Here is a 13754-nt window from a genome sequence, read left to right as displayed (position 1 = left end):
ATGGGTGAATTTAAAGGATCTCATATTTTCCACAGTACATGTAGTAGCAGTATGCTGAGCTCTTAACTTTACCTTCCATCACTCATTATTTTACTTAAGTATGAGACCGTCTGCATCGCTGTCCTCCATTGGACAGGATGAGGAGCCTCAATGCATTCTGGGACGTCTGAGTGTCCTATAAACTGGTGTTTGACAGTTTCAGTTTCCTCCATCTCATACCTGCTGGACTCAGACGCTCGGGTACGGTTGTCCAGGATGATTATGAGCGGTAAAGAAGTGGGAAAAGGAGAAAGAAAACACTTGTATGGTCCTTTAAAAGACGACGAGGACAGCGCACCGTGTACTTCCTGTCTCTGTTCCAGCAAACCACACGATTCCTCACTTCCTCTCTCACATTGTTCTGTTTTTCTCGTCCATGTTTTCGGCCTCAACCCCAAAACGAGGGACCTGCGTGGGGGCGGAGCTTAACTGCATGCATGGATGCCATCAGGAGGAAGTGAGAAAATGGATCCTGACCTTTTGAAAAGTTGCCTCTTCATCTTCAAACGCTGCCGCTCGTCTTCCTCTCCTGCACCAACCGGCTCTTCCCTCGAGGCTCCGTTAGCTCATATTGTGGCTGTACTGAGTTTGAAGCTCTTCACTTGTCAGGATGAACTAAAACCACTTCATGGCATGAAGGTTTGGGAAATAAACGTTGGAGATTGCTGTTCTAATGACGTCATGAGGACACTGGGCCAGAGAAACAGCAGAAGAAGTAAACTAGTGGCTTCATTTGAGGCTCAGTTTAGAGAACTGTTCTGTACTCTTCCTGTACTTTAAAGTGTATATTGTGAATTATTCTGTGTGTGTTCACCAAGAAAACTATCTTTTGAGTTGGCCGACTTGGGGCTAACTGTCTGGTTTTGTTGCGCTCGTTGCTGTTTAAAAAGTGTACAAATGAAAGCTATTAAAACTCAAATGATGTCACATAAGTTCTGCTTGAACAGGACACGTCTCTGGTTCATTTCACCGGCTGCTTTCTGTAGGAGACGATGTGCAGGTCTTAAAGCGGCCTGAGAGATGCACATAACACCAGACTTGTAGCATAGCGCCATGCTAGCAGCTCAGTGGGGCCATTTGCGCTAATGCTAGCTAGATACCATGGTCACCACGTCCGTGTGTTAGCCTGCCAACATTAGGAGGAAACAACAGAATGCTAATAGTTTAGCAGGTATTTGACCATAAACCACAAACGTTTGACCTGATGGTGGCGCTGTATGAAAAATCAGACTCTTGTTACATTTCATCCTGTACCAAACATATTCAATGAATAAAAAACAGACTGGGAAACATGGCTCAAGGTTTGACCTCCGGCTCCGCTGGTCCATGTCCATGTGTCCTTGGCCAAGAGGAAGAGGGCCTAACCTTCGTCCCTTCTCTTAACGGATGCTGTCATTGATGAATTTCAGCAGACGAGTGCCTCGGACGTGCGAGCGGTCACCAGGAGAAAGTGTAATAATGAGCAGTTCAACAACATGAACAACGTCACATGGAGCCTGTGTGTGGTTCTACTGTTGATACTTCATTGTTCCTCTATATTGCTACAATCTGAAACATGCTCATCCTGTTTTGTTCTACATGTCACATGGTTTGGTACATGAACAAATTCAAATGTCACAGATGCGCACAAATGTGCCCCAAAGCATATGTTGGAGTCCTCTGAATGTTCTCTGTTCTAAACCCTCTGAAACTTTGTTCTGCTTCACTTCATCAAAGTCAACCTTTGTGATTTTTTAATTATTGGACCTGAAACCTTTTCATTTCTTCCTGTGTGTCATCTTCATTTCCTCTTAAACAGGTCGTTGTTTAAAAGGTGTTAAAGGGCCACCACTGGAGGAGGAACCCGTGTGGTTGGGAACCTTCAGGAGTGAACAATCATTCACTCCTGTCAGCCTATCGCAGGAGAAGAGCTCTCTCACCTCATGGAGACGATTTCAGAGACGAGCAAGACTGGACTTTGGTTGGAAAGTACAAAATACAAACCAGTTTTATTTGTTTGTACAATAACAAGGTTAAAGGTCACAACAACGGATAATGCAAGAAGTCAATTATGATCTAGAATCATCCAAAACTAGGATTTATTTGATCTCAACGTCACTTATCAAAGTTTGTTCATTTGTTACACGACGATCAAAGATGATGAATTTAGTTTGTTCAAATCAAAACAACTCTTTACAAGTTGTGATTATTTCTCCACAGAAGCTGAATCTGATCCAGAAAGACTCTCGTTTGACATTCGGAGGTTTTTCTTCACACAAACAAATGTCTCAAGACCAGCAGCAGGTACCCCTCACCTGCTGCAGCTGTTTACAACCACTGAGAGATCAGGGCCCTGTTCCACGTACGTGGTTCCACAAATACGATCAAATGTCCTGTTATCCAGCTTAACCTAACGAGATGATTGACTACAGGATATGTCGGTTCCCTGAAGGTGGATCCTCCCTCAAACGCTCTCGTTCACTCTAACCAGACGTCAGTTCTCAGGATAACTGTGCGTGCCCGCTGCTCTTCAGAAGGGAGAAAAGTCAAACGCCAAATTCATGATGTTCTCTTTCTAAAATGACAAATAAACTCAGAGAAAGACTGTCTCTTTTCTCTGCTGACGAGCAGAAGATGATCATGACTACATGTGATCTAAACTGGCTTTGTGGAACCGAAAATCCTGATCTACGTCATCTTATCCTGGAAGTTATCCAGCTATATCAGTAAACCAGGTACGTGGAACAGGGCCCAGGTTGCTGCTAGCTAACATCAGCTGTGTGTCATCCTGTACAGGAGGAACTATCTGGACAGCAGAGAGAAGGTTTCTCTACCAGGAGGAGACTCTCAATCCTCCAGAGAACACAGAGACACTGAGGAACCAGACAAGGACAAGAACCTGAACCCAGGATAAAGAGGTTCAGTGAATGTGGTGTTGAAGGTGTGGATGTGGATCAGTGTGTCAGAGGAGACTCTGTAGAAGGACAGAGAGCCAGCAGGACAGTCCACATACACTGCTACTCTACCAGAGGAGGAGGAGGAGGAGGAGGAGGAGGAGGATGAGGAGGAGGAGGAGGTGATGCGTGTTGTTGTGTTATTGTGACGGACATAGTAACCACCATCATAACACTCCAGACTCCAGGACTGATCATTCAATCCAAACCAACAGTCTCTACCGTTTCCTCTCCTTCTGATTCCTCTGTAACTCACTGATATAGAAACTCTTCCTCTCCACTCGACCTCCCAGTAACAGCGACCAGTCAGACCAGTTCTACACAGCAGCTGAGGCCAGTAGTCAAACCTGTCTGGATGATCAGGATATGACTGATCCTCCTCCTCATGTGTCACCTTCCTGTTGTTGTCAGACAGTTTGAGGTTGTTGTTCACTGTGTTTGTGTCGAGTGTGAGTTCACAGGAATCTGATGGAGAGAACAAGACACAATACAGCTGCAGTTATTAATCTATCATCTGTTCATCTAGTGACACTTTGATGATGACATCAGAGATGTGAATGAGTGATGTCACAGTGTGCAGATGGTTGAATGTGTTCATCAAACTCAAAGCCCACTTACACTTCCTCAGACCTGGTCTGAACCATCGGACTCCAGCAGGCTCCACCCTGAAAGGAGGAGGGGGGTCAGAGCAGCATGAAACATGGACATGACATCACTCTCATCACAGAGCTTTGGGATTCATGTTCACATGGACCACTTATTATTCATCCGCTCATCCTCTGTTACTTCATGGAGCTTCTTCTGATTGGCCCATGACGACAGCTCATCATGCTCTTCAGCCTGACTCATGTTTATGATTATCATCTTTTTAATCAACTATGTTGTTACATTACAATAAAACACTATCAAATTGTGTTTCCTAAACTGTTGTCTGCATATTGTTATGATCAGATTATAATCTGCATATAAACCATAACAACATAAATGGATATGAGACACACAGATGACACACATCGTTAGTGGGAGAACTATTTAATTCAGCAGGTTTGAAACTGAACAGACCTCTCTCTCTCTCTCTCTCTCTCTCTCTCTCTCTCTTCCCCCCCCCCCCCCCTCAGGAATAAAGGGGGACTCTGAACTACAGAGCTGCCAAGAGACGGCCTCCACCCACAGTCTCCACTCCCCCGACGCCACCTACGGTCACTCGCCTCAGCCAGCGCACCAACCCGCCTCTTTCTCCTCATCCTTTACCCCTCATCCCTCACTCCCTTTCCTCATCCCTTACTCCCTTTCCTCATCCTTCACTCCCTTCCCTCTTCCCTCATCCCTTACCCCCTCATCACATCCCTTTTCCTTCTCCAGCTCAAGAATCTACGGTTCTGAATAATAAACCTTCCACCAACACCAGTTAGGAGAAGCGTGGTCCTTGTTAGTGAAACAAATCTAGTTAGAATAAAATCTACTGGGATTAAATCCATCTCCACAACCATACTGGTAGTGAAATGTATTGTGCTGTGTAGGTGCTGCATCACTTAGTTTGGTTTCTCAGGCTGCTTTGTGGTTTTCACAGGGAAGTTGATGAGAGAGAGCTGCAAACAGCGGCGTCTACAAGCCTGCTAGAAGCTACAAACTCTGCTCTGACACCTCAGCTGAACTTTTACCTGTTAGGATTGTGCACAACAGAAAGTTAATGTCTCCTGGACTTTTTTCCTGTGAAGATCCCAGAAAGGGTTAATATTTGGTGATGTGTGGTTATGTGTGGCCTTCTGGAAAACCATAAATGTTTACGTTGAGGCATCCCTGCGATCGTCTCACTCTTTCTGTTACAAACTGACCCCGGCCCCCGTCAGAGAAGAGAAAAGTTATGTGGCCCTCACAGGAAAAAGTTTGGGGACCTCTGGTCTACTGATTCCACCAGATCTGAAACCATATCTCTGTGAAGGATTTTCGCGAAGATATTAATATTTATAAAACGTCAATGGCTGCGTTTCCCAGATTTTGATCGTTCTTAAGGACTTCGGCTAAGAAGGAGCGCTAAGATACGAGTGTTTCCCAGACGCGCTCTTAACTGCCTTCTTAAGATCTCGCCAAAGAAGCTTCCTAAGACGCTCTTAGTGGGAGCTGTCCACCGCCGTGGAGATGAAACTAAATCAATCCATGCCAGATTAATCCATCACCCACCACTTTATCAGAGCATGAATCACACACAACACGCTGTGGTCCACACACACAGGTGCACTTATGCTACGGGCCTGTGTGTGTGTGTGTGTGTGTGTGTGTGTGTGTGCTATCCACGACACCAATCACCGGGGATCTCAGCCATGGCATGAAATCCACGGTGGACCTGGTGGACCTCGTCCCGTGTGGTGGCATTCTGATGTGTGTCCGCATGGCGCAGGAGGATCGGTGTCACGCTGCCACACTCCGTGAAACCGATGCCTTGCTGAGGCCGGTGCCGTCCCCCACCACCTCCAGGAAGCTCCCCATGCGTAAAGACCAGGCTGAGGGCAACACTGCAGCGGCTTGGCCTCTGGATGTGTGGTGACACCAGCGTGACGAGGCGGTGGATCTCCACACGGGGAAGCCGGTACTTGGACTGGACGGCCCGGTGCGACAGCACATTGAGTGGAGAAGTGCTGACGCTCACATGCATTTATGTAAACCATCACATGCATTTATGTAAACCATCACATGCATTTATGTAAACCATCACATGCATTTATGTAAACTATCTGGCTTCACGCAGGGCGACGCTGTTGGTTAGCAGAGAGGTGATGCTGTATTGCAGCCGTGGTGTCTCTCACGTGGACTTCAGCAACGTCTTTAGACGAGGAGCCTCTCTTGATGAGGTTCAGCAGAGTTCAGTTACACCTGTCAGTTCCCTGATATCTGTGGAGTACCACAGGGTTGTTGATGTTTTTATAGCTAACGTAAACTCATATGCAGATGCTGAATGTGTGTGAAAACGTAATGAGTGATAGTAATGCTGATTCATTTTATTTATGTAGCTACAGGAACACAGGGGTAATTCTTTATTTTTATATCGGTATTTTTCTTTTCATGCTATACTTTTTCTTGCGTCAGTGTTCTGCAGCTGTGGGCGCACATTCATCATGACGCATGGTTTTAGTATTCCTTTGAATGTCAGATATAACTTTCCTTGACGCGGCTGCAGTGAGCGTTTAGTCGCTAAGAAGGCTGTTAAGAGTGGATCAGACTGAACTTACGTTTCCTTCTTAGTGAAAGAGCGTCTTAAGCTAAGAACGACTCTGGGAAACACGTCCTTCTTTCACAGCGCTCTTAAGACGCTCCTAAGACGCTCTTAAGCTGCTCTTAAGCTGCTCTTAAGCTGCTCCTAAGACGCTCTTAAGACGCTTTTAGCGTTTAAGATCGTCTTAACGAATCTGGGAAACGCAGCCAACGTCTGCGCGGCGCTCCTGCCTGTATCCCCAGTAGCCGTAAAAAAGTGTGTCATCTTTGGCAGCGTTCCTAAATATTTATCAGTGTCTTTTCTTTTTTTTTCTTTTGATTGAGCCGCTTGGATAACTTTGTTTCATTTTTGCTTTTATTCTTGTCTTGCTTCTTCTGAATCGTCTCTGTGTAATTTCCAGTCCTCCTGTCACTGTGTGTTTATCTTTGGCACCGCGCACCGTTACGGACGAGTGCATTTCATTGTGAAAGTAGGGGTGTGTGGACACGACAGATAACCATGGACTGGACATTTTAACTACTACTTCAACGTTTCAACGGATTTTTAAGAATATTAATACAATTGACCATGCTTTTGAAGTCTGCATGACGATAAGGGGCTTTTTCTTTTCTTTTTTTCTTTTTGAGGTTGGTTGGGGGCCCCTCTACTACGACCACTGGTAGGGGGCCCCAAGCAGCCGCCTACCTGTGTCTCTATGTTAAAACCGCCTCTGCTCTGTGGCTGCAGCCTCTTCATACCTGAGAGTCTCCAGTCTCCAGTGTGGATCCTCCAGTCCAGCAGACAGCAGCTTCACTCCTGAGTCTCCTGGATGATTGTAGCTCAGGTCCAGCTCTCTCAGATGGGACGGGTTGGAGCTCAGAGCTGAGGTCAGAGAAGAAGAGCCTTCCTCTGAGATCAGACAGCCTGACAGCCTGCAAACACACAATAACACACATATCACATCTTAAGACAATCTGAAGGAGGATACGAGTTCATCCATGAATGTAAATCAGGATTTGAGTGTCCATTAGTTGAACATGTTGATGAATCCTGACCTGAGAGTCTCCAGTCTGCAGTGAGGACTCTCCAGTCCAGCAGACAGCAGCTTCACTCCTGAATCCTGCAGGTTGTTGTTACTCAGGTCCAGCTCTCTCAGACTAAAGGACTGGGAGCTGAGGACTGAGGACAGAGCGTCACAGCTTCTCTCTGAGAGGTTACAGTGACTCAGTCTGAAGAGACAACAATCAACAAGAAGAAAAATAACATTCATGTTCAAATGAAATCACTTTTTTAAATCATAAGTCCAGACTAAAGTAGAATCAGAAAGAAAGACCAAAGATAATTAGTTCAGTGAAAGTGGATAAAAATTCTTGCTGTTTTAAAACAATTCCAAAATAATTCAGTTAATTGTTCTCAACTGTAAACATGAAGTGCTGAAGTATTAATATCAGGATGATGGGTGAATATTTAATATTGCTCATTAGAGTTAAAAAAAAACTGTTTCTGTCTTTTTCCTGACGAGAGAGAGACTGAACAAAGCGAGAGACAGAAATGAAACTTCATATTATGATTTCATGTTTTAAAGTTCTTATTCAGAAATAAACAACCAAACTTTCAGCAGATCGTCACTGTACAACAGGGGTGACCAAACTACGGCCCGAATTTGAGTGTCCATTAGTTGAACATGTTGATGAATCCTGACCTGAGAGTCTCCAGTCTGCAGTGAGGACTCCCCAGTCCAGCAGACAGCAGCTTCACTCCTGAATCCTGCAGGTTGTTGTTACTCAGGTCCAGCTCTCTCAAAATTGAGGACTGGGAGCTGAGGACTGAGGACAGAGCTTCACAGCTTCTCTCTGAGAGGTTACAGTCACTCAGTCTGAAGAGACAAGGAGGAAGAAAGAATAAACAAGTAGAAAAGATAGCACAGTATTTAAGTTATGATATATGAATCATACTCTCTCTGTACTTACAGAGCTTTGTTGGAGGCTTTGACCACTGGCAGCAGCCTCAGAAGAGCCTCCTCTGAAGCAGAGTACTTCTTCAGGTCAAACACCTCCAGATCTTTTCCTGATGACAGTAAGATGAAGACCAGAGCTGACCACTGAGCAGGAGACAGTTCATCTGTGGAGAGACGTCCTGACCTCAGGGACTGTTGGATCTCGTCCACTAGAGAACCATCATTCAGTTCATTCAGACAGTGGAACAGATTGATGCTTTTCTCTGGAGACTCATTCTCATTGATCTTCTCCTTGATGTACTGGACTGTTTCCTGATTGGTCTGTGAGCTACTTCCTGTCTGTGTCAGCAGACCTCGTAGGAGAGTCTGATTGGTCTCCAGTGAAAGACCCAGGTGGAAGCGGAGGAACAAGTCCAGGTGTCCATTAGGACTCTGTAAGGCCTTGTCCACAGCACTCTGATAGAGATGTCTTGGTTTAGGTTTTGATAACCGGGAGGTTGTTTGTTCTTCTGCCAGCAGGTTGACACCAGAGTTGATGAAGGTCAGATGGACATGAAGAGCAGCCAGAAACTCCTGAACACTCAGATGGACAAAGCAGAACACCTTGTCCTGGTACAGTCCTATCTCCTCTCTAAAGGTCTGTGTGAACACTCCTGAGTACACTGATGCTGCTCTGATATCGATGCCACACTCTGTCAGGTCGGATTCATAGAAGATCAGGTTCCCTTTCTGCAGCTGATCAAAAGCCAGTTTTCCCAGAGACTCGATCATCTTCCTGCTCTCTGGACTCCAGTGTGGATCTGTCTCAGCTCCTCCATCATACTTGACATTCTTCACTTTGGACTGAACCACCAGGAAGTGGATGTACATCTCAGTCAGGGTCTTGGGCAGCTCTCCTCCCTCTGTGGTCTTCAACACAACCTCCAGAACTGTAGCAGTGATCCAGCAGAAGACTGGGATATGGCACATGATGTGGAGGCTTCGTGAGGTCTCGATGTGGGGGATGATCCTTCTGGCCTGCTCCTCATCTCTGAACCTCTTCATGAAGTAGTCCTTCTTCTGTGGGTCAGTGAACCCTCTGACCTCTGTCACCAGGTCAACACAGTCAGGAGGGATCTGATTGGCTGCTGCAGGTCGTGTGGTTATCCAGAGGCGAGCAGAGGGAAGCAGCTTCCCCCTGATGAGGTTTGTCAGCAGCACATCCACTGAGGTGGACTCTGTGACATCAGTTAGGGCTTTATTCTTGCAGAAGTTCAGAGGAAGTCGACACTCATCCAGACCGTCAAAGATGAACACAACCGGGAACTCTTCAAACCTGCAGATTCCTGCTTCTTTGGTTTCAGAGAAGAAGTGATGAACAAGTTCCACCAAGCTGAACTTCTTCTCTTTCAGCACATTCAGCTCTCTGAACGTGAAGGGAAACATGAACTGGATGTGCTGGTTGGCTTTGTCTTCAGCCCAGTCCAGAGTGAACTTCTGTGTTAGGACTGTTTTCCCGATGCCAGCCACTCCCTTTGTCATCACTGTTCTGATTGGTTCCTCTCCTCCAGGTGAGGCTTTAAAGAAGTCTTCTTGTCTGATGGTGGTTTCTGGTCTGTGTGGTTTCCTGGATGCTGCTTCAATCTGTCTGACCTCATGTTCATTGTTGACCTCTGCAGTCCCTCCCTCTGTGATGTAGAGCTCTGTGTAGATCTGGTTCAGAAGGGTTGGGTTTCCTGCTTTAGCGATCCCCTCAAACACACACTGGAACTTCTTCTTCAGGTTAGATTTGAGTTTACGCTGACAAACTCCAGCAGGAAGTCCTGAATGAACAAACAACAAGAAGATCAGAATAGATTTTTAACAGTTCATTTCCTCAAAGAATGAGTATGAATATATTCTGGTCCATCTCTTGAGACATCAGTAAACGTTCCATTCATCCAGCATGTTAAATCTTTAGAGAAATCCTCTTACTGCTCTGCAGACAGTCAGCCAGCTCCTCCTGCTTCATGCTCCTCAGGAAGTGCAGTGAGATCTTCTGAAATGCTTCTCTGCTCCTCCTCCTCTGCTCTTTATCCTCACCATCCAACACCTCCTCATCCTCTCTCTGAATCTCTAAGTATTCTGGGTAATCTGAACTCAGAACCTTCTGGATCTTCTTCAGCTCGTCCTTCACAAAAGTGAGGATGTTCTCCTCCAGCAGCTGGAACAGAATATTCTCTGAATGACAAACTAAAACCATGGAAGCAAACATCAGATCCATGTTGGACAGACTGACAACCCACTGGTCTAAAGAGTGCAGCATGGAGATGATGGTGAACAGAAGACATGTAAAAGTAGTTGTACAGGTACAGACCATAAATATGGAGTCCAGGTGTGTTTGATGCTGCTGGGCAGACGGACCTCTGGGAACCTCTGAGCTCTCCTGGTCCTCTCTGTGGAGGAGTCATGAACCATCAGCTCACATTGTGTCTGCACCACAGACTGTTTATTGTTCATGATATTACAACACAAACACAACAATGAGTTAAAGATGTTGTGTCATGATTCATCATTTTATAAACCAGATGCTAAAGACTGGAGATGAAGGACGACCATCTGTGTGACAGTTAGTCATCTTGTTTCATCTGTTTAAAGAACTTACTCTGGGTCATAAGAACGTTGTCCATCTCTGAAGTTAATCAAAGCATCTTTAGACCGATCACTCTTCATGGACACACAGCTGGGTTCAGGAGACTTTTCTTTCTGCTGCTGTGACCTGAAAGAAACACTGAGAATTACTGAACATAAACTATTTATTTTTCTGCTTCCACTGGTTTTATTGCACAGTAAAAGTGAAGTTATTTTCATTCAAACTTGTAGTTAATGGTAAAGAAGACACAGCTTCTTTATTGTGACTTGTTGTGTTCTTATTTAACCAACTAGTCGTTACAATGAAACACAAAAACTAAAACTACTGGAGTCACATCTTGTAGAAGTTTGACTCTTATATTTAGGATCATCCAAAAGATATCCAGCAGAAAAAAACACAAAGAACACAGTAATGTAAAGTTCACCAGTGTATTATACACTCAGTGGACATTATGAAACCCAAAGTTCAACCAACGAGGGGTTTAATGTGTCTCTAATGTTCAAATCTTAGTCAGTGGCAAGTCCCAACAATAAAACTATGATTCATGAGGACAACCCTCCAACAGGAAACTCTTTTGAACCACTAAGTCTTCATCAAACTGCACTCTGCCTCCAGACTTCTGACACTAGTCTGCATAGTTTTATAACTTGTTCCCAGACCTCTGAATGTAGACCCAGAACCTCTGCAGCTGGTCCACAGACCAAATGCCTGGATGCAACCTGCTCTGCTCATTTTACCCAAGATGCATTAGAGGTTCTTGTGCGTACTTCGGACAGCCAATATCCCAGAATGCATTTTGCACCAGCAACAGGGAACAATGGCAGATGTGAATGTTCTGAATGTTCGTGTTTCTGAGTCACAAAATGTCATTTTAGGATGATTTCAGATGATAAGTTAGTTGTTGAAGCTTCAAATCTGTGGTCTTTTTTTCAAGATTCGGCCTACTTCAAAATATACCCGGACAATTTTGGAGATTTCAGGTCCTGCTCTCGGCGGGCAGTCAGCGCTCTGCTGCCCGCCGAGAGCAGCCTCATCTCAGCAGGACTGTTTGAAATGATCTGCTGGCTCCGACGTCTCCGTAGAGATTAAACATGAGATATAAATTGGTTCTGGAGGATCTAACGAGCAGTCTTTGGTCTTAGAGTTTAATATTTGTTCACAGTCACGTTAAATCAGTTTGACTGAGGGAAAGGTTAAGATTTACAACTTAATACTTTGACATTGAACTACAGCAGTGTTTTTTTTTAACTCTGTAGTTTTCTGAAACTCTGACTTCTCCTGGTCGACTCTGAGGAGGAATAAACTCACATTGTGTTTGCACCAGAGACTGTTTACAGTTAATGATTCATATACAAACAGCTACAGAGCAGTTAGTAAAATATATTGATTCTGTCATGATTGATCATCCTGAAAACACTAAATGATGAACGACCAATTCTGTGTTTCATAACTGAGAATCAGAACAGTTAGTCATCTGTTTCATCTGTCTTAAGAACTTACTTTGGGTCATAAGAACGGCGTCCGTCTTTGAAGTCAATCAGACGACTTTTAGACCGATCACTCTTCATGGACACACAGCTGGGTTCAGGTCTAGGTCCAGGTTCTGGTTCTGGTCCAGAGGACTTTGCTCTCTGATGGGTCCTAACAGAGAAGAAGAGCAGCAGGGAGAGAATTCTGTTTTTAATCTTCAGGCAGAGCAGCTGTTGGGAAGAATGTGAAGATCTGATGAAAGAAGCTGTAATGATGTGACACGGAGCATCTTCTTGGACTGAAGGGATTTGAACTGATGACGTTTAAAAGTTAAAGTCAGGAGGCTGAATTAACCTCAGCTGAACATGAACTCTGTTGACTGACAGGAACACTGAGACCAGCTGTAACCCTCACTGACCACCAGGGGGAGAGAGAGAGAGAGAGAGAGAGAGAGAGAGAGAGAGAGAGAGAGAGAGAGAGAGAGAGAGAGAAATACAAGTACAGCTGCAGAGTATTAATTTAGCAATCAGATTGTGCAAAACGTAAAGTGTCGTGTATATGAAGTGTAAAAAACATAAACGTGTGCAGTAATAATTAATCCACAGAGGATCTACCAAGAGGTGACTTATTGTAAAGTCTTATGAATGTTTTCCTGCATCCGTCCTTATGACAGCGGAGCTATCAAATATGATACAGCAGGTATATAAAGTAATGATTCACCTGTAGATTATGCAACCACCACTGTATTGTATCTGTGAGGCCTCAATAAACATGAAATAGGAGCTTCATAAAACACCTGAAGGACCAAAGTCCAGACTTTAGTCCAGTATCAGAACTCAATCTTAACCACTGATTGTGTTTTATAGATTTACAGGTTTATTAAGAGTCAAGGTTCAAGTGAACGAGCAGAGAAACAGTCAACATGAAGTCAGAGTGAAGACGCTGAAGGTACTAAAGTGTGGAGTGAATAACACTTAATTTCCAAACGCTGGTTTAGATTCTTAGGAAACTTTCTGTAGGTCATTATTGGTTCAATGTGATCAAACAATATTTTCAACTTTGTTGGTATCTCATTGCGTTTAGAAGATAAGACCATCACCACCCGGGCTGACAGGGGAAGTCCATCAGCTGCTGAGGGCCAGAAACAAGGCTTCAGAGCTGGGGACGAAACGGACCTGAGAACAGCGAGAGCCAACCTGTCCCACGACATCAGGAAAGCAAAACAAGACCACACGAACAAGAAAACCCGTCACTTTCAAGACAGCAGAGACACACGCAGCCTTTGGCAGGACATTCAGACCAGCACAGACTATAAACCACACAGACCTGCGACAGCAACATCTCTCTGCTCAACGACCTCAACAGCTTCTTTGCACGGTTTGAAGCTCAGAACAACACTCGTCCACACAAGACTCCGCCCTCTCCCCACGATCAGGTTCTGTGCCTGTCTGCTGCCAGCGTGAAGAGGACTCTCTCCACCATCAACACCCGCAAGGCAACAGGTCCAGACAACATCCCTGCTCGTGTGTTGAGGGGCTGCGCAGAGGAGCTTAA

The 13754-nt window shown here is 44.9% G+C and overlaps 1 protein-coding gene across 1 annotated transcript; it reads right to left on the bottom strand.

Moving 5' to 3' along the window:
* Positions 1-2865: 2865 nt before the first annotated feature.
* LOC137779672 (NLR family CARD domain-containing protein 3-like) lies at positions 2866-12298 on the bottom strand. The gene is made up of 8 exons (XM_068567790.1): positions 12231-12298; positions 10502-10533; positions 8133-9921; positions 7865-8038; positions 7218-7391; positions 6921-7094; positions 3591-3637; positions 2866-3437 (listed from the first exon to the last, which is right to left on the bottom strand). Exons 1-8 carry the CDS (start codon positions 12296-12298, stop codon positions 2866-2868), a joined length of 3030 nt encoding a protein of 1009 aa, XP_068423891.1.
* Positions 12299-13754: the final 1456 nt, after the last annotated feature.

Source organism: Clinocottus analis, unplaced genomic scaffold (genome assembly GCF_023055335.1).
Source record: "Clinocottus analis isolate CAN_PGR_092001 unplaced genomic scaffold, fCliAna1.0.p SCAF_8, whole genome shotgun sequence".
Classification (NCBI taxonomy): domain Eukaryota; kingdom Metazoa; phylum Chordata; class Actinopteri; order Perciformes; family Cottidae; genus Clinocottus; species Clinocottus analis.
This window is presented reverse-complemented; position numbering and strand designations above follow the sequence as displayed.

Excerpts from the sequence above, each read along its gene's own strand:
- LOC137779672 (XM_068567790.1), bottom strand. The coding sequence starts at position 12,298 with ATGAAGAGTGATCGGTCTAAAAGTCGTCTGATTGACTTCAAAGACGGA. Across the intron at positions 10,534-12,230 it reads CGCCGTTCTTATGACCCAAA|AGAGGACCAGGAGAGCTCAG; the intron begins GTAAGTTCTTAA and ends ACTCCTCCACAG. Across the intron at positions 8,039-8,132 it reads AAAGCCTCCAACAAAGCTCT|ACTGAGTGACTGTAACCTCT; the intron begins GTAAGTACAGAG and ends TTGTCTCTTCAG.